General features: G+C 38.3%; 4 protein-coding genes and 1 long non-coding RNA gene across 9 annotated transcripts in view; 1 reads left to right on the top strand and 4 right to left on the bottom strand.

Moving 5' to 3' along the window:
- Nucleotides 1-9: 9 nt before the first annotated feature.
- On the bottom strand, nt 10-2,514 carry LOC124222483 (odorant receptor 13a-like). Its single transcript, XM_046633498.2, has 6 exons — nt 2,262-2,514; nt 1,174-1,751; nt 948-1,047; nt 761-853; nt 530-685; nt 10-445 (listed from the first exon to the last, which is right to left on the bottom strand). Exons 1-6 carry the CDS (start codon nt 2,448-2,450, stop codon nt 398-400), a joined length of 1,164 nt encoding a protein of 387 aa, XP_046489454.1. The 5' UTR covers nt 2,451-2,514; the 3' UTR covers nt 10-397.
- A 1,164-nt stretch (nt 2,515-3,678) lies between these two features.
- On the bottom strand, nt 3,679-10,300 carry LOC124222482 (odorant receptor 13a-like). Of its 5 annotated transcripts, XM_069136998.1 has the most exons (9): nt 10,235-10,300; nt 9,949-10,156; nt 9,040-9,617; nt 8,481-8,580; nt 8,328-8,420; nt 8,089-8,244; nt 7,822-7,993; nt 7,587-7,634; nt 3,679-3,751 (listed from the first exon to the last, which is right to left on the bottom strand). In XM_069136998.1, exons 2-7 carry the CDS (start codon nt 10,147-10,149, stop codon nt 7,946-7,948), a joined length of 1,176 nt encoding a protein of 391 aa, XP_068993099.1. In that variant the 5' UTR covers nt 10,150-10,156; nt 10,235-10,300; the 3' UTR covers nt 3,679-3,751; nt 7,587-7,634; nt 7,822-7,945. The 5 variants fall into 5 exon arrangements, with proteins under 5 accessions (XP_068993099.1, XP_046489452.1, XP_068993100.1 ...); XM_046633496.2 differs by lacking the exon at nt 3,679-3,751 and having other exon boundaries at nt 7,067-7,634; XM_069136999.1 differs by lacking the exon at nt 3,679-3,751 and having other exon boundaries at nt 7,067-7,631.
- Nucleotides 8,935-10,615, top strand: LOC124222491 (uncharacterized). The gene is made up of 3 exons (XR_006884019.2): nt 8,935-9,059; nt 9,144-9,627; nt 9,915-10,615. It is a non-coding gene; the product is annotated as an uncharacterized lncRNA (long non-coding RNA).
- Nucleotides 10,616-13,369: 2,754 nt separating this feature from the next.
- On the bottom strand, nt 13,370-19,047 carry LOC124222485 (ADP-ribosylhydrolase ARH3). Its single transcript, XM_046633502.2, has 6 exons — nt 18,876-19,047; nt 18,561-18,718; nt 17,890-18,108; nt 17,648-17,760; nt 17,228-17,456; nt 13,370-14,378 (listed from the first exon to the last, which is right to left on the bottom strand). Exons 1-6 carry the CDS (start codon nt 19,045-19,047, stop codon nt 14,214-14,216), a joined length of 1,056 nt encoding a protein of 351 aa, XP_046489458.1. The 3' UTR covers nt 13,370-14,213.
- Nucleotides 18,952-19,339, bottom strand: part of LOC124222480 (dynein regulatory complex subunit 5) — a 58,139-nt gene continuing 57,751 nt past the window's right edge. The window contains exon 13 of the mRNA XM_046633489.2: nt 18,952-19,083. Within this exon, the coding sequence (XP_046489445.1) occupies nt 19,020-19,083 (64 nt within the window). The 3' untranslated portion in view covers nt 18,952-19,019. The remainder of the gene's footprint in view (nt 19,084-19,339) is intronic.

The raw sequence follows: 19,339 nt of genomic DNA, 5'->3' as shown, positions 1-19,339 counted from the left end.
CGTGCATATCATTATACTAGGATTAGTTTTTGCGCCACTCGTGCTCTGGTTTCTCTCTACACGCTAGGATCAACCCCCCGTAGAGCGTTAATTTTCGATGTTACATACCGTCGACGGTTACTTTTTTCGAACGAGTTCATGAACATTGAACAATGGAAACACTTTCGATTGTTTGTCAAGTTTTATAGTTTTCATAAGCAAGGAAAGATCATTTGCTATTTGTTAAGTTGTTCAAATTAATTTCGAGTGATTGTGAATAATAACAGACGATAATTGTAGACATTTCGAGTATTGGAAATAATAAAAAAATTTATTGTTATCTCGATTTATCTAGTATTAACTACAACGCGGCAAACACTGCCTGCCTAACGTTACGTGTAAAAGAGACATACAGTACTCAGATATTCAGCAAGACCATGCAAAAGGATAGGCCGTTTGACGTGATCTGAAAACCATTTTGAATAAAATTGTCACAGGAATAAAATTGATATTCTATATCGAACGACATGCAAATGACGGCTGAACTCACGGAGGAAAACGTCTGCAAAGACAACTTGATGAAATTTCCCGCGCTCAATGTAGCAGGACGTTGAGATCGCGCTATCATAACCGCTACCATGGTTTTCTCACGAGACGATCCGCGATGCCAGGGGACCTCATAAGCTGCCTGCGCTATCTCAGTGCTCTGGAAACGGTTGGAAGAGGAGAATAACGGTAGTATCAGAGTAGAGCAGATTCGATAGTTTCCAACTATACTCACTTGACAGGAGAGAGTGTCCGCTGGCCAACAAGAAAACAAAAGCCCATTAATCGCCAAGAGCAATGTTGAAAGATGTTGGACCGATCCAGAGCCCTGCAACGATGGATGAGAAAATTTACTTGAGCCGGGGTCGAAATTGTCACTCGTTGATTACACCGGATTGATCCAATTTTTTTTTTTTTGTCACCTGTGAAAGCCTCGCTCCCGAAACAGCCATGATGTACATCTCAGTGACGATTTGTATCAGGTAGTTGTATCGAATCACATCTCCTAGCTCGGAACAGAAGCTACAAAAGAAACGTCAAGTAATCAGGACAAAATTGTACCAGATCAAAATTCTTGCGCAAGGAAGAAAGTACCAGTTATAGTCATGCAAATAGTTTTTTGGATGGTAATTAGGATGAAATACCTACTCTAATACGATTTGATGACGACGAGCACATTTCATCAACACATTGTGCAGATTTTGGTCGGTTTTTCGGTCCCTTGTACACACATTTTCTCCCGAAACGTCGGCGAGCCAGCTTTGGATGAGGGCCAGTTGTCCACACATGTTAAGTGCTAGTATGGTGCCAGTCATGTCGCAAGCAGCTATGTACGCTATTCCGATGTAACTGATCAGAACCTGAGTACCAAACTTAATCTGATATTGTGGAGTCGGAGTGGAATCTTCTTCAGGGGCGAACGGATAGTATTTTGTTGTAGAATTTTCAGCAGATGAGAGTTGCTTTACCGTCGACGTCACGGCGAACGTGATCACCGAACAGTATGCACCGCAAAAGTAAATTGTACTTATGCGTTTCGCACGCTTAGCCCAGATAAAAATCACACTGTAATCCGCAGGAACTGCCTCGTTCCACATCGTCTCACAGACCAAGAACAAGCGTGTGATCCTGTGGCGGTATACAACAACGAAGATTGATCTAAGTTGGTACGTTAAGACCGATATTGTGATCAGCACTGCTTCCAGAAAACTGTCGATGTCGGGACTCTGTATCAAAAAGTTCGTCGATACACGTACTTAATGATCGAGACTCCAAGATCTGACGTAAAAACGTCAACGGTTAAGTTCTTATATTCTGTCGGTGCTCTCAGTAGAGCCGCTCTCGGGGCTGTAGGGGAAGGTGATCTCGCTCGGCTTCAAGTAAAATACATAAGCACAAAAAAGTGAAACGTTTTTTCAAACGTTGATACAATTTCAAAACAATTTTGTTTCAAGTCAACACGTGATAAAGAACGTTGTTAATTCCGATTTCTCTTCTGGAATCCAACAAGCCTCGTGATAAGTCTGCAGTGGGGGTAACGTGTGAGGTCGGATTAGGAAAAGCGGCCCGACTTAGAGGATCGACTGTTTTATCAACCGGGGATAAAGTTTTACCGGTGACAGAAAAAATGTCATCTTCTTACCTCAACAACGCTCGCATGTCATGCGATTGGAAAATTTCTACAGCATAAGTAAACGAATGCTGAACAGAGCATAATACAATCATTTTTTACTTACCTGAAAAAATATGTATTTGAATTCCGGGATCAGTATGTAGAAGCTGGTCCATAGTGGTAAAGTTGCTAAAAATTGGTTCAGAAAAGATTTCCACAAACAAGACGATCCACCGATGGGAAGGAGACCAGCGAATTGCAGGAAGAGTTTCGCCAACCAAAAATGACCCCAAAAAGATCCATGGCCGGACATTGCAGGGTTCCGTATTACGTACCCCAAACTGTATGAAATGTGAGAATAGTAAGAAATGTAATGATCAGCGCAATTTCACAGTGTTGGCAAACTTGGCCGGAGGATTGTTGCTTCCGAGAGCGGCGATCTCGAACTGAAGTCTGAATGCCATACGCACTGTATCGGCAGAAGCTTTCGTCTGCTCGTCTATGGGCGCGCTCATTATCCCCTCTATTGCGAACTTTGCAGAATCACATGTACAAATACAGTTGATTTTTGCAGACATTATCTATGCTTGTGTTCGTAGCCACGCCCTGCGAGTAATTGTTCAAGCAGTGAGGACGGTACAGAAAATAGTACCTCAGGATAAGTTTGCCACAGAGTTCGTATCGACGATGATTAGCGATGCATGATCGCCAAAGTGAATGAATTAACGAATAGTCGGAAATTTTTATTGGCATCGTGAAATAAGCACTATCAGGAGAATCGTGAAACTTATCTATAATCGTATCTGATTTGTATTGTGGAAAAAAAAATTTTCCTACACATCTGTGGCAGCTTTCATCAAAAACTAAGTTTACGTAGTTGAATCTGCAGCTGCAGCCTCTACTGTGATATTTCACAAGGTGAAGTGCTTTCCTAAACGAACCCTTTCACTCAAGGATGCCTGTTTCTTGGTATTCTAAAAGCAACCAGCCCTTGGCCTTCGACTATATGACAATATTATCCGGATTAACCGGCCGAGATCGGTTAACCATCAAGAATGGTTGAACGGTTTAACCGATCAATGGGTAAAATCGGTTGAAAATTGACAGTTCAATAGTCATTCTTACATCTAAGCTAACAGTCATCAATGTGCAAGCACAACATATATTTTGTGTGTGATTTCTACAAACATTCTTGAAATTCGTGATCTTATTTCACTCCGACGCTACACTAAACATCTAATATCTGCTGAATCGTGTAAGTTTTTGATAACAACTGTTAAGCCCACCACGATTGTTGGCAGTTTGATCGCGTAGAGCTTGTCATCTTTTTTGGCGCTTATGATGTGTTTTTGAATAACTATATAATAATAATAATAATTATGTTCATCTGTTAATGCAGGAATTATTAAAACATATTTTACCAATCGCAGCCTATGTGAACACCTGGGAAGGGTATGTAATCATAGCTTAAAATGTCTTCATCCGAATGAGATCCATCACGATACTTCTACCCTCACTACGATGAGCAGGAAACGTAGAATTTTTAGACGAATTGATTTGAAAATCATCACCTACGGATATTCCGAATATTTCTGGGACTTGAAATTTTCTTTCCTGAAACACAACAATATTATAGTGTAACTCACGAAGAACAAAACTAAACGACGATGGCCAGTTCAGCTTTGTGAGCTGGACTGCGGAATGATCATGATGTACGGCGATGACTTGTACCAGGAAATTGTGTTGACTTAAATCTTCTACCTCGATACAGAGAGTGCAAGTACCATGACATAAAATTATTATGTACCATGTTATTTGTTTTAATCACCACAGGCTGATATCTCAGAATCAAGACAAAACACGAAGAACCGTTGGATACCAAAATCGTTAGGGTTCAAAGAGGAAAATAATTTTGCTGTGTTACATTCGTCGCGAGTAGAGCCATTATCCACAGGTAAGAGTTGACTTGGTTTCTTTTTCAAATGAAATGCTACATTTCTTCTTTCAGAATCTAAAAGTACATCTAATGCTGCATGACGAAGTACTGGAATCCATATGTTCCGAACTTGATGGGTTATGAGATGCGAACCGGGCAAAGTGGTTCGGACGGTGACGGAAAGTATCGGCAACTCATCTTTACCGGAGAAGAACTCGAGTATCGAAATATATAATATTTTGGATAAAATCGTGTTTTTCAAATCTTAATTATCTGTTCTTTGTTGTGCAATTTTTTGAACTTTCAACTTCAGGATATTGTTGTCAGTGAGTTGAATTCAAATTCCATTCACTCGGGAGCGAAAATATCTTCGAAAAAAATTAGCAACATCGAACACTGAAAATTAATCAATTGTAGCCCACTCTACTCTTCTCATAATTTCAGCCCACTTAATTCAGGTCAAAATTATTTTGTGGTTATACAAAAATAGTCTCAAATATCATTAAAGTTTCAAAAAGGCTTCATGTTGTTTCTTCATAATCATCAGGATGTGATAAAAGATATCGACAGTTCGTTAGTTCAGTTTTATCGCTTACCATAGGTATCATTTCTTTATAGATATTTACGCACTTACCAACGATTTCCCTCATAAATTTTTTTCAATTCTTCCAGACCATAGATGCAGCAGAATTTCGAAATCTCCACGGTTTGATAATGATCGAAACTTTGAACTTGGGTGCGTACTATTTTTTATCCTCTCTGCACCCCTTGCAAGATTGCATTTGCGATGCAGCACTGACGATATTGGTGAGTACTGAATGAGTTTTGTAACGATGTATCCTATTCCAAATAAATAGTGAGAATATAAGGTCTCAGCGGATCAGAGTGAAGCAGTCTTCAAATTTCTATAAAATTAAATGGTGTTAAGTTTATGTCAACTTTTTTCCGTGTATTTTTCTTCATTGATCTATTTTATTTAATGTTCAATCGTTGTCAAAACGTTAGAGTTTGTAACTGTGATCCCTGCTCAGAAAGAATGATCAAGTTGATGAATGAATACTCCCCCTAGACACATTCATTTCCTTGATCACTTGCATCATACGATCAGTGTTCACGAACTTGGAATTATGCCTCGTCAATAGTAACAACGCTTACGCATATTTCTGTAACTATAGTGTATACAATATACATCTCCTAGAAGAAAACTTTATCACGCCAACGAATAGATGTACAGAGATCGAAAAGTACAACTTTTTAAGTGTGCACTTGCAATGCTTAACCGTAATAAGAAAATGCACCTGATTTCTTGGCGTTGGAAAGGCCGAGACACCGACTGCTGTGTCATTGTTGCTTATGCAGCAAAGATACTCCATACTTGACAATGCCACTCGTTTGCAATGGTATATCAAATATTCTTCTCATCGGAAGCAAGGATTCAAAAGGGTAAACACAACATCTACACACTATAGTCCTCCATATACACAGTGCTTGAAGAGAAGAAACTTCTTATTCGGTATATCAAATACTTTGTTTCCAGTGAATGTTTCGGTACGACAGAATTGGTTGAGTGTACGCGAATGCCGAATACACGGATTTGGGTTGGAAATGGGACAAACCTCCGCGAAAAGTTTACTGACATACTTGGAAGTTCATTGTTTGTGACACGCAATGGGCTGTCGTGATTCGAAAAACTTGAAAGTATTCGCGACGTTTTTCGTGACTATGGTCAGGCAACAACTTGTATCAGAGCAGCGACAGGTTTTTGTAATAAACTCACCCGAAAAATGTTAGGCAGCTATGCATACAGAAATTCAGAAGTTTCCTTGCTTTAATTCTCACCGCCATTTTCAATGGTTCTTCATTATTATAAATATGATATTTATTGTAATACAAAACTATTCTGCAAAACTTTCATAACTGTTAAATTCTAAAACTCAATAATTAGCGATTCGAGACAAGTAATTGACACTACGGATAAGCAGACTTTTCTAAATCTTTTCCCGAACTTATACGGACGAATGAAATTCTCCGATTACGCCGGATCAGCCAGGATATCTTCGAAGAAACTCTTTTCGTAAGGCGGATGAATTTCCCAAAAACCAACCCTTGGCTTGAGCAGTGATCAAGTTTTTGAAGCTTGAAATATATAGGTATCCTTCTATGAGTATAAATTTACCCGAAACATAATTTCTATTTTTAACTCGACCGATCACGAAAACATGACTCAAAAATTGCGTGCAAATTAAAAGTTCTTTAGAAAATGTTTAAAATTTTACCATCAGCATGAAACAATGTTAAGTCATTGGAAGCCATAAGACTTACTTTGTTCAAATTCATTTCCTTTACGTACTATGGTAAAAGCCTATTAAACTATGACTAATGCAATTTAAGAATTGCCATTAACGTACTGCATCAAACGCATCGTTGTTGTAAAATCATCGATTATTAACAAGTTTTCGTTAAGCTCATACAAGTGTGCAAATTGAATTCGCAATGTTGATAATTCTGAAAAACAGTAAAAGTATAATAAAAGCTTAATCGACGATTCTTCCCCCTGGTCGTAATGTCGAAAGCAAAGAAGATACACGGTAATTTTTTCACATGTCGAGGGTGAGCTTTACATATAGACCCCTGGGGTTTTATCTGCTTAATCATTCAAGCATACGAACCGTTCGTCGTATTGATTGTGCGGTGAGTCTCGTGGCGTTCAAAGACACTCCAATGCACATATTGGCAGGTTTATCACGTAAACAAATGCAGGGGAGGATATTGTATGCAGCTAGACGTATCGCTTGGCACATCGTCCGTGTCTCACGGCATCGTCGCTGGAGCGATTAAAATTTCAGAAAATTTTATTCATTTTTAAAACATCATTTCTCTATTACAGTAAGATACACGTCGAATTTCTAATCTACTAACACATGTCAACAAACCGAGTATATTTCTGCTTTAAAAGAAATTTCTCGTTTTTTTTCTGTAATTATTGATAATTATTGCAAGGCTAAAATATGTCCACACTGTAATTTTTAGAGGAGTTACAGTGTGCTATTTGATACTTTTTGTCACCAACTTGACGCATCTTTATCTTCGATCGGTCATTACGCCTTCACTACCGATCTAAATACTCGTATTACGACCATCGATCGCCGTTGTGCAATGATTCGACAAAATCTATGCACGATAAAGCCACACAGTTGTCAAACATGGAAAAGGAATCAACTTTATTAGTATCGCTGAATTTTCTTCTCGTCTACTTATCAGACGGTTGAAAATGTTGATTGAGAAAGCCAGATCCAAAATAAGCATAGCTCTAATAACATAGCGCAATAAACGTTACTCGTTATTAGCATAAATTATGGAAAAGTGACTGGTCCCTTAAAAATTTTTTAATCGTTTATTTCCGTATATAATAAATCAATCGCAATAATATTATGAGCTTAGCGGTAATAAATTGCTCCATTTCAAACTACAGTTTCATACTCAGTCAATTTTGAACTTCCAAATTTTAATTACCATCGTAAACGTGCACAAACTTCGAGTTGGAAGTTGGATTTACATCTGCTAAAAAGAAAAAGAAAATTAATGAAGCTTAGAAAGATTGCCCAGTTTAAAAAAATTATTTTAGGAACATCTCATGACTCCTATAATCCATAACTTGATCTGTAAAGTTTTGCATCTAATTGTAAGCGTCTAAGCGCACTCAGAAATTTCTAAGTGTTTCCAATGACTCGTTAAAAATATTACTCACTGATAACTTAAGGTGCTGCATTACAATTGCTCGTCATTTTACTTATGATACGCGCGAGTTACTCGTTGCAATACTGAATCGATATCCACGATGCGACGTTTCATTACAGCATACCGTACCAGATTTAGAAGCTAAGCAAAATCATGCAGCAGGATATACCGCTGGATAAAATCTGAAATCAATTTCAATGGCACTGTAGGACGTATCGATGAAAATTCAAACCTTACGAGGGTTGGACAGTCGACAAAGTGACGCGGTGTTACTTACAGAGGAAAAAGTCTCCAATGACAATGCGACGAATTTTCCAGCGGTGAGTTTAACGGAACGTTGAGATCGCACCAGCATTATCGCAACAAGGGATTTCTCAATAGGTGAAAAGCTGTACCATGGAACTCCATAAACTGCGTGTGCTACCTTGGCGCTCTTAACAGTATGGCGGATGGTATTGAAGAACAAATGGCTTTTGAATCTTCTACCAATAATGGGTTGAGCTTACGCGTACTTACTTCGAAAGAGAGATTATCCGCTGGCCAACATGAGAAGTAAAGTCCAATGATTGAAACTATAAGTGGTCCTGAGAACCGGTACGATTTCAGATTCTGCAACGATTATGTATCCTTGAAAAAGCTCCGATTGCTTAAATTTCAAATCAATTTTACCTTCGCCAATCTTGCGCCTGATATTGCCATTGTATACATCCCGCCAACGATTTGCACCAGGTTTATGCAATTGACTATTTCTTCTAACTCGGCGCAGAAACTGCGGACATTCAAAGCTCTTTTAAGTCCCTCGTATCAAGGAAAAGAAAACAATGGATTGTCAAGATGGAATATTTTTTTGTCTGCTCAACTTTATTTGTTCAACCCTTGGCCAATAAGGTATCAATAAGTAAGTGTACCAATTATTGACCTTTTTGGGTGTTAATGACGAAAAAATAAATTTCCAGTGTCTGACCCTCTAGCAATTGGTTTTAGTAATCGAGAAATTCACAATTTGAGCCGTCAATTTATAATTTTGGAAAATAAAAGGGTCAACAAGTGGTACACTTACCTTATAATTTTTTTTTAATATCGTAAGATATCCTTCGAGGTTTTTTTACGCAGTTGTGTCAGCGGGGAATTTCGACAACAGTATACGTCAACACGATATTGAAAATGCTAGCTGAGAGAATCGTGAATATTTATAACAAGATGAAAGAACGAAAAAATATATACTTACTTCATTACGACCTGATGACGGTGAATGCATTTTCTCAACTCTATCTCAACACTGCCGTCGGTTCTTAGTCTCGGCTCAATTAATTCCTTCTTCGAAATGTCCAGAAGCCAGCTCTGGATGAGCGCAAGTTGACCGCAGAGATTTAGAACCAAAAGAGTCACAGCCATGTCTGAAGCAGCTACGAACATCATTCCAAGGTATCCGCTGATGATCTGAAGTGCGTATTTGATCTCGTACTGCGGGCTTGGCGTGATACTTTCTTCAAATCCGAAGGGGTAGTGGCTGATCGTTGAATTCGGGGCTAACGATAGCTGTTTCACTACCGAAGTCAAGATGAACAGGGTCGACGAAACCTGTGTAGCCCAGAAGTAAATAGTGCAGAAAAATCTCGCCCGTTCAGCCCAGGTCAAAATTGATTCGTCGTATTCCGCAACAGACTCGTCCCACAACTTTTTGGCAATGGTAAACAGTCGGATGATCTTGCGGCGATGAATGGATATGAGAATTGATCTCAATTGTCCGCCTGAAACGGTGATCACGACTATCACGGCTTCGAGCAATTCGTCCATGTTGTCACTCTGCGTCAGGGTAAAGGATTCTTATGGTTCAGATTCGTAACTCTTTGAATTCTCATTCTTTTCGCAAACAGATTCATTGGTAGTGGAAATACCGATCAACGTTAGATCTTTCAAGACTCTATGTTTCGTGATGCTGTATCTGGATGAGATTGTTGATCGCTATTCAACGAGATCTGGGTTACTAACGATTTATAGTTGATTTTGTTATTTCCAAAACCATGTTCATTTTCAACATACCTTGGTCCATTATTTTGTGATTTCATTTTTCTCCAACGAAAGATTATTTTGTTTCGATAGAAAAGCTGAACTGAATTACCTGTTTTTTGCTCACCTTAAAGAGAATGTAATTCAGTGGTTGTATCAGTACATATGAGCCATACATCAGTGGAGAGGCTACAAGAACTTTGGAGAGAATTGATTTCCACAAAGATGAGGGTTCGCCGATGGGAAGAATGCCTGCGACTTGAAGAATCAATTTTGCTGCCCAAAAGTAATCCCAAAAAGATGGCCGCATTTTATAGTTCATCGGCATCTCGAGACTTTCACAAAAAAAATGCTTTGAAGTTATATGGCGAACTGCTGTAAAAAAATTGTAATAATATCAAGAAAATACGTACTATCCAGAAGCGAAATTTTTGTACGATCGTGATAAACTTTACGAGAGACTCCAAGTTACTTCTGAGACATGCAGGGCTGAACTGAATTCTGCAATCTGTTTATGCACGAAACCTCGAGGAACTTTCGTGTTTCCTTCGGCAGGCATACTTGCAAAAGATGCATTATCCCCTCCGTGCCGCTAAATCGGACCGTCACACTTGCAGAATTGCGAATTTTGGTCGAAACTTCTGCTGATTCCGTCTGCCTTCTGGCCCGCGTGAAATTCCCAACTCTACGAGTAGAAATAGGGTGATAATTGTAGTTATGACATACATATACATTATACATCTAACCGATTGAAATGTACAATAATGGTTCCTCTCATGTTAACCAACAGGTAGAGCAAGATTGCGAACATAAAAGGTTTGTTGATGCAGTATAAAGGAATTTGAAGAATACTACATTTTCTTTTTCACTAGTAAAATATTTTTTTTTTATCCATGCCTGCATTAATATTTATTTCGCTGACCCATTCAAGCCTTTTCTTTGCCTCGTGTACAATGACGTAGATGCATGCCGCTATGTAATGAAAAAGGAAACGGTCAGATATCTTTTTGCGACGTGTCTTAACTGTTTCAGATCCTGATTTCATTTAACTGGTGATGTCTGCATCTCGATGACAGTAATTTTAACGATTACCTTTCCATTCGACGTACGAAGAGGGTGGATGAAACGAAAGCGTCAAATTTGAGCTATCGGAATGGTTTCATTACCTTTATCGCAATTTAATCCTACACTAGACAAAATGAAAACAATTCCTTGACAAATTACGACTCCCAGATTAATCTTCAGTAAAAATTCAAAGATAATTCAGAGTGTTTAACATTGAAAATCGTTTAGATTAATGAAGAAATCTTAAGTTTCAAAATTCTTTATAAAATTCGTAACTTCAGACACAATTTCTACAATTTTCTGTACAGTAAGTCGCTGATTTATCTTTTTCATTTATTCTACAAAGTGTATTTCCGAAAGTTCAGATTTCTTTGACGAATTAAGTCTTCAGAATATTTTTTCCAGCAGAGAATGGTTTGATTCGTGACATGGATACGGTTTCTAAAATAAGATCTCGTCGTCTTTACATCTCAGGTATTACATGCTATCAGTTTACGTGCAGATTAGCAAAATTGCGATTTCAAGCTCTTACTACCGAAGCGATCGTTCGAAGACTGTAAATAAGTTTGGGAACAATTCGCAGTACCTAACTGATTAAATGTTCGATGCTTTCCTCGGATGCAGCAACAACACGCGGACTTTTGATGCATTTCAGATTTATGCAATTACAATTAATTGCTCGCTACTGCATGAATAAGTACGAAGGCAGCTCCGCGAAGCAGAGAGGGGAGAATTCATAATGTCATTCTCTGATTGGCCAGTGCTTACTATTGGCTCAGGCAAGCGCAAACATATGCGCGAATCTCTCAAAGGTGGGAGTTCATCGCGCAAATAAAAGTCAATCGTGGAACACTGTGCAGCTGCAAAATGGCGAGAAGCAATTTGCGGCCCCGGTTTATTCCACATCACGGATTACTGCCATTGCATTTTCTTACAAAATGAACCAACGACCCTTTCTCACTTTATCGTTCGTTGTTTCAAAAGATAATTACTATTCGAGTAGACTGAGAGAAATTTTTAGATCCGGTTACCGCTCAGTCATTAACTATTTTCATTTTTTATCACAATAGAAAAATATAGTTCTAGGTAGAAAATGAAAATTAGTTTTCTAGCTGTTACCGGAAAGTCTAGTATCCGTTACTATTCTTTCTCATCACGATCAATGTTACTAGATTTTCTTGCAACTGTTGCGAAAATTCAATGCTTGTGCAACAATAAATTGATGTTAAAGCCTTGTTTAACTAAAAAAGTAGAGTAAACCGAACAAACTAATTTTGCGTTGCAATTACCAAACAAGGATCGACGATAGCGCGAAATGATTACATGTACCTCGTTTTTCGTAATCCCAACAATATTAAAACAGTTTTTTTTTTCATCGATATCTGTTTTACTGAATTTTTCTAGTTACCGTAACAAATCAAATTTTTTTCAGTGTACCTACACAGTGTACAGTCACAGTCAATTAATCGGCGACGGTCTGCCTGGAAATAATTTATCCAAAATATACACGTGCCGCATGTGATTATAAATTTTCAGAAACTTACGATATACTTGTATAGTTCAATTTGGGAAATAGCGCGGCTGTGGAAAAAAAAAATATTGGGAACATTCAGTCAACTATGCGCGATGTTCCCGTAGCGTAGAATCCGCAGGATTGTAACTGCAGTGTAAATTCTAAATTCCAATGGGAGCTGATGTATAATTGAATTGAATAATTGCACTTACCCAAAACTTAATCAATGGCGGTGCCATAAATTTTGGGTAACTTTGCAGAAGAAAAATGATATTTGTTGATAAATATCGTCGAGGGTAATGAATTGTAATTTTTGTTGCGAATATAATTCCTTCTTACGGTGCGATATAGCCATAACGAAAGTTTTTATATTGCTTCACAGTTTCGCGTGATATTCATATTGAACGGGCATAAGATACGAGTCTATTATTGTTCCTGAGAATAAAAGTACACAGAGTAACTGCGGCGAAGCGTTTCACCCTGTAGTGGTATAATATCGAAAACAAAAGAAGAAAGAAGAGATAGGTTTTTTGCAGGAAAGACTAGGGACTATCTTTAGATCGATCGCTGAGGTTTTACTCTATTATTTAAGACTACTACATAGAGTCGTTGGTCATATTGATTACGGATACGCGATGTGTCTTCTCGTGTAAAATAAAGACGCTCTGCAGCTTGTTCATAAATTCAATTTTCAGAAACAATGTAATTGAACGAAAAACTGCGTAAACACACCAAATTGCGTAAGCGAGACAAATATTGCCTGGAACATGCCTATAAAATCCGGGTTGCAAGAGTTCGCGATGCGTAAGAAGACGGTTTTCGATTTCACTTCTAAGGCAGTTAGAAATGGCTGGAATATATCAAAGCGTATAAAGAGTCGTCCAGAAATTACGTTGCCAGTTGGGGATGGAGGTCGACCGAAGTAACGTGACCTTTCAAAAATGCGCAATTTGTATTTTAGCGACCTTGTTTTATTGTCAATGTTCTTTGAATATGAAAATATTACTTTCACCAAGACGACAACGTTCCTTTGGGGGATGGAGGGAGGGTTAAAAAAAGGTTCGAAACTGATAATGTAATTTACGGACGGTTTCTAAGATTTTTTCGGTCAAACTTGAAACAAATTCACAAGCCAAACGTTCGCGCAAAACTTTCGATTAATATTGATTTTATGCGTCATTTTATTTGATTATTATAAAAAATGACGCGAAGTTTCTTTGTATAAAAGTTTATACAATTCATCGTACTGTTATTTACAATTGTAATTACACACGAACAAATGTAACAATAACCTGAAAATGATATGCATTTATTTTTAACGAGAACGAGCGAGTATAGAATAATTTTTATTCAACAATAATAAATGTACAATGGGAGAAATTGTCACCGACGAATGATTAAATAGAGATTCAAAACGGATCTAGTAGATTACGTTCTTTTTATGATATCTTATGATTGTTCAAATTATGAAAGTCTATTGAATAATCTGTGGAATACCACCTTACTCGTCAGTTGTAGCAAAACAAGTATAATTATCAGTCCGTAAAAAAGACATAACTGATTGCGAAGTGATCCGTTACTCGCGGAGAATGAATTAAATGCGCGCTATACAAGTCGTAAAATACGGTATCTAACAAAGAAACTAGTGCATAAGAACGATATTTTTACAATCGTATCAAAATGACGTCAAAAAAATAATCAACGGTCGCGCCAATGATTTGTTGGTCTGAAGTAAAAAAAAAAAACTCGTTTCATTTCAATTAATATGAAATGGCAGAGTCGATTGAGCACTGTAGCATCTTGTTATTCGTTTCTCAAGCGGTGGCCAGGTGGAAGAGTTGATCAGCAAGTTCCCTGAACTTGTCAGAAGTCTCACAGTGTTTTAAAATCTCTGGACGAATCATCTCCTCCCCGTAAAAGGCGCCCGCAATAGCGCCAGCCATGCTGCCGATCGTATCCGTATCGCCGCCTAGGCTGATCTGGAAACAAAAGACCGAGATCGATTTTGTACAGGAGAAACAATGCAGAAAAAAGAATAAATCTTTGAGAAATACAAAAATATTCAAATCACAAAGTGGAATTGTAGGAGCAGGAAATGGTGAAAAGCTATTCAAGTTTCAGTGAACCGAACTTGTTGCAAATTACATTTCTTTAGCTGGTTCATTATCGGCCGCTGATCCATTGAGTCGAGCTGCATTCGATTCACTGTTCTTTAATTGTGTTTCACCGAATAGATTTGGGCAATTTTTTCCTCGATACCGCAAGTTTGCCAATTTCTTCAAAAAACGGTGAAGCTTTACGACTTGACTGCAGTTTTGGGAAAGATAAAATATGACTTTGCGAACCATGTGAATTGCGCAAGACGTTGAAAAAAACAGTCGTAATATTGACGATAAGTGATAAGAAATCTTACGCCTTTGTCGGTTTTCGCAAGTTTAATTCGAGACGAAGTAGACACTGGGCGTTTGTAGCGCGTAATTGTCGGTTCAATAACTAAAGAGGATTTTTTAGGTCTTGACTTAGATTGCTGAGAGACTATGGATCTAGCGTTATTCGGGCAAAATTGGCTTCGAGGTGCCGCTGTGTCCTCGATCTCACGACTGGAACATTGCAAGTGAGCTTGTTGACCTGTACCAGCGGTTACTGCAGCATTTCGAGATTTCGTCCGTTGATGCTGTACGTGACAAGATTTGCCATCTCGAGGCGACGAGACTTTCCGACATTTACCTCTTTCGCTGATTTCTGGTCGCAGTAATCTGATGGATTGCTAAAGTAACACCAAATATGAACGACGATCCATTTCCGGTTCTCGAAATAACAACATTTTTTTTAAATATTTGCAGTAACAATAACAATACTCGATTAATAAATACTGACATACTGTTTCAGGTTTATGTAATCGATAATCCGTGATTACTTTTTTGATATGGTTTTGAGCTTGCAGAGCTGTTTCCACATTCATTTCTCTGAGTTGAGATGCGATAGTGTTAGCAAACACGTCGTGTTCATCGTACTGTGCCGAAATCGCCACATTTTTGGTTTTCGTGCACGTTGCATCGTCCGTTAATAAAGAGCCTTGCTTTTTGCAATAATAATGTTGTTGCAGTCTATTGAATGACGTGTATAATCGCGTATACTATCTACCGATTAATATCACCTTACTTTCCAAACTATTCCACTGCACTCCACACGAGGTAAGCTTTTTTTCAGGATTGCAAGTGTAATCCGCCCATGTCTCACAAACAGTCGTTGAAGAGGATTTTTCAGAGAGTAAAGAATCGCTGTACAAACTGAACTGAACACCTGACTTTGACAGGTTTGAAGCACTATTTTCCGAACAATAATCGGACAACGGGGAATCCTTGTTTCGCGCAGAATTAATCCACGACATCAGAGGCGAGCGATGTTCTACTCGCGAAGACCTGCACGTGGTTTTATCTAGCAGAGAAACGGCAGTATTGCGATGACGTGATATTGAGGTAGGCGAACATGATGGACTAAAAGTTTCGTCCTTGGATTGTGGAAGCCAATTTGTACGGAGGCATTCCTCTTCCGACACGGAGTAAGGACTTTTGTCTTTACGCACATCCTTGCTGTTTGAGCAATGCTCTTCGCTTCTCGGGTCTCCTGCGGATGGTGGACTCAAATTGTCTAAATTAAGACTTTTAAGTATGCGCTTGTAATCATTGAGACCGACGTTCCAGCCCATGCTACAAATCGCATCCTGCAACAACACGAGTCATCGTTATTTGTAACTATTTTTTCGAAAAAAGTTTACTTTTCTCTTCTTAATTCAATTACGGTCTCTTCGCACCAAAAATTTCACCTATTCTAAAGCGACACGGATCGCCAACAGCCAATGCACAGCGTGTACTAACGTGTAACTCAGCAGATTCATCGTAGTCCAAGTATCGATGAAGAAACTCGTGCATGACGGTGAACCAGGTCTGTTCCGGTTTGTGCATACATCCGGAAACTTGTTCGGTAACCGATTTTATCAGCTCGTTAAGATATAGACGCCGAGTTTCTCGAATCTTCATCATAACATCGGTGAATGTAACACGTGGCATATTCAAACTTTGGTGTATACTTCGATACGCGCGATGTCGCGCAATATTGTCTGCATAGGCAGGTATATCTTTCCTCCATAGACATGGTGAATTTTTATACAATCGAACAAGTTTGCAGATGTCGTCTTCCGACCATAGCGCTTCCTTGCGAAATTTCGGTTTCAGCAAAGAGTGAACATCATCACACCCATTCATTTCATTTTGAGGACTTAGAATGCTTGGAAATTAAATTGAAATGAATTGAGATTGTAAAACTACACGGTAAATTCGGTGCATCACAGTAATTTTTTTTTTTTTGTTCTTTTTTTTTCTTAACCCAAAATTAAAATGTCAAGACATTTTTCCTTTTTAACTGACTTTTCATCTACTGTCTTCTTCATTGTTACTTGATGTTGCTCCTATTAATATATATGGTGTATTATTTTGATTTCCTGAAATAAATGATGCCACAACATAATTCTCTTTTCATATTCTTTCAGTGCCTAACGCTTAATAACCAGACTTTTTGCCATGTTCTATGATCTTGAGGTGTAATACGTAGAGTTCAAATACCGATTTTTTTACAGCATATTGATCAGCAGCGATTTCTTGCGTCAGCAAATTTTGGCTTCCCTGTCTCTCAATAACATTCAAAAAACCGCAGTTATTGGATAATCATAGAATGTAACTAAACATGTAATACATGAACACTTATTGGATATTAAAAATAACGGGGTTATAATATTCCACAAAGGGATTCTCGACTCTGTTTCACTCACAGCATATTGAACTGTTCTTCTCAGTGGATTTTCCGTCTGTATGGCTGGTATGGGTTTCTGAGCTTTGAGAAAGCAATAAATTGCTGTAGGCACAGAATGAAGTGCCGATACATCGTTTCCCAACTGATGAACTACTTTTTCATCATGAGGCCCATCCCCGTCTTCGCAGATTAGATTCCTCAGTAACTTCAATTGAGTTTTGTAAGGAGATGGGTCAACCAAACCTAATCTGCAAGAGTTTATTTGAGAATCTCCATTTACAAGTGCCATAGTTTTGCAGAATTTATGAAACTGTATTTACAGTTATGGAAATCTTTTTCGAGTTTTGAACACGTAAATTCTAAGCATTGTATAGGGTATTAACACGTGATTGATCAGTAATTCAGTATACAATTTTCTGCTAAATCACTAGTCACTCACCCTTCTTCATCAATTTCAATTTTGTCCATTTCATTAATTAAGTTGTCAGTAAACTTGCAGGTATCCAATTCTTCTTTAGGATCTAATAAGAGGCTTTGTTGAATAGCAATCGCCTGAAAGTACATTATGAAATACAGTAGTGACATAATCAAGATTAAAAAACTATCTGTTCCTACAATAAAAAAAAATTCTAAGCTTAACTTTGAGCAGTCATTCTAATTGTATAGATTTATTTTATCAACCTGAAGTATTGCTCCGTCGACTCCAGTTTTGTGCGTATGAGTGATATGGGACTGTTTCCTGGCTGTATCAACCATGAGCTCAGAATTCTTGTAGTAGAAAAGTGTAATTGGAGCGACTCTCATCGCGCCACCATTACCCAAGGAACCTTCGCCGTTGAACTGCTCCCTCGCAGGCCCTAGTACATCAACGAACTTGTTGTTTCGAAGTTTATGAAATACCTATATGCAAACGAAGAAAAAAAAAATTGATGCTACACGCATATTCTTGTGTAGTAAGAAACATAAATGATCAAAGTTCAATTGGACGTATGGAAAGTTTGGTAAAATTTTTCGGACGTTTTTATTTATCCAAGATAGAATTCAATTTTGGCACAGGATCGCGATGGAAACAATGTAGACTGTTACAATCGATGTGATATGAACTTACGAGTCTCATCTTCCTCACTGTATAGAATATTTGCTCTTAATGATTCACTGAATGTTTCAGAACATCGCAAAACGATTTTGAAGCAACAAATTCTGATTTTCCATAACGAGTGTAAAATATTTTGTATTAATCATATGTCCTGACCACCACCTACTGTCGTGCATTTTGCTTTCCCTAGGGAGATCCTGTATCAGGATCAATTTTACAAACTATTGTAATATTCCTGATTATAATTAAAACTCACCGTGGTTACACCAGCTCCATAGCCTCGGTTGGGTTCCAGGTAGTAAGACTTGACAAACTTCTTGGCCATGTGTGTCTGGTCGAATCCTGTGCACTCGATCAGAGATTCGGCAACGGCTCGAGTCATTGCAGAATCGTCAGTGAATTGAATAACAGGCGCTGCAAAATTGAGAATAACACGAAAGATGAATCAGCAAATAATTTCCACCGATATCATTGGAGTCTGACGGTTAAATCCGGAATATATTCATTTAATTCGGAGAAAGAAAGTTATCCAACAAAAGTTTGTCACATTGGGTTAGGTTGTTTTTCTAACCTTTAAAATGCGGCCCTTGCAGCTTGTCGAAAGACTTTTGAATGACCAGCTTCATGCCAGCGCTAAATAGTTCGTCCCCTTCGTAAGCGGAGCCGAGGCAGTCACCCATCAACGCGCCGAGCAAGGAGCCTCGAAATTTGCTTTTCAACAACAATGAATCCATTTTACCCATCGCTTTTCGTCGGCACGCGTCCTACCGCTTTGACAGCTAGCAGAAGACAAGCGGATGAATCTTTCGTATGCGTATCCCTGAATTCGCCCTCTGACGTGAAACAAGTTCTTAGAACTAATTTTCCGCGTAACTGGATGGTAAGCGTGCATTGGTTACAGACAGTAGATAATGCAGAGCGCAGTTACCATGACGAAGTATTACTGTACTGGTCGAAGCAAAACAAATCACGAACTTTAACGACCGATGTTGTTAAAACACAAATGAATATTTTAGAAACTTTGTACTCCCAAAA

The sequence above is a fragment of the Neodiprion pinetum genome, chromosome 6 (genome assembly GCF_021155775.2).
Source record: "Neodiprion pinetum isolate iyNeoPine1 chromosome 6, iyNeoPine1.2, whole genome shotgun sequence".
NCBI classification, from domain to species: domain Eukaryota; kingdom Metazoa; phylum Arthropoda; class Insecta; order Hymenoptera; family Diprionidae; genus Neodiprion; species Neodiprion pinetum.
Note: the sequence above shows the minus strand (reverse complement) of the source record. Positions and strands in the feature narration are given on the sequence as shown.

Excerpts from the sequence above, each read along its gene's own strand:
- LOC124222485 (XM_046633502.2), bottom strand. The coding sequence starts at position 19,047 with ATGGGTAAAATGGATTCATTGTTGTTGAAAAGCAAATTTCGAGGCTCC. Across the intron at positions 18,719-18,875 it reads GCAAGGGCCGCATTTTAAAG|CGCCTGTTATTCAATTCACT; the intron begins GTTAGAAAAACA and ends TCAATTTTGCAG. Across the intron at positions 14,379-17,227 it reads GAAGAACAGTTCAATATGCT|ATCAGCCTAGGCGGCGATAC; the intron begins GTGAGTGAAACA and ends TTTTGTTTCCAG.
- LOC124222482 (XM_069136998.1), bottom strand. The coding sequence starts at position 10,149 with ATGCCGATGAACTATAAAATGCGGCCATCTTTTTGGGATTACTTTTGG. Across the intron at positions 8,581-9,039 it reads CGTCATCAGGTCGTAATGAA|TTTCTGCGCCGAGTTAGAAG; the intron begins GTAAGTATATAT and ends GAATGTCCGCAG. Across the intron at positions 8,421-8,480 it reads CAGGCGCAAGATTGGCGAAG|AATCTGAAATCGTACCGGTT; the intron begins GTAAAATTGATT and ends TAATCGTTGCAG.
- LOC124222483 (XM_046633498.2), bottom strand. The coding sequence starts at position 2,450 with ATGTCCGGCCATGGATCTTTTTGGGGTCATTTTTGGTTGGCGAAACTC. Across the intron at positions 1,048-1,173 it reads CGTCATCAAATCGTATTAGA|CTTCTGTTCCGAGCTAGGAG; the intron begins GTAGGTATTTCA and ends TTTCTTTTGTAG. Across the intron at positions 854-947 it reads CGGGAGCGAGGCTTTCACAG|GGCTCTGGATCGGTCCAACA; the intron begins GTGACAAAAAAA and ends CCATCGTTGCAG.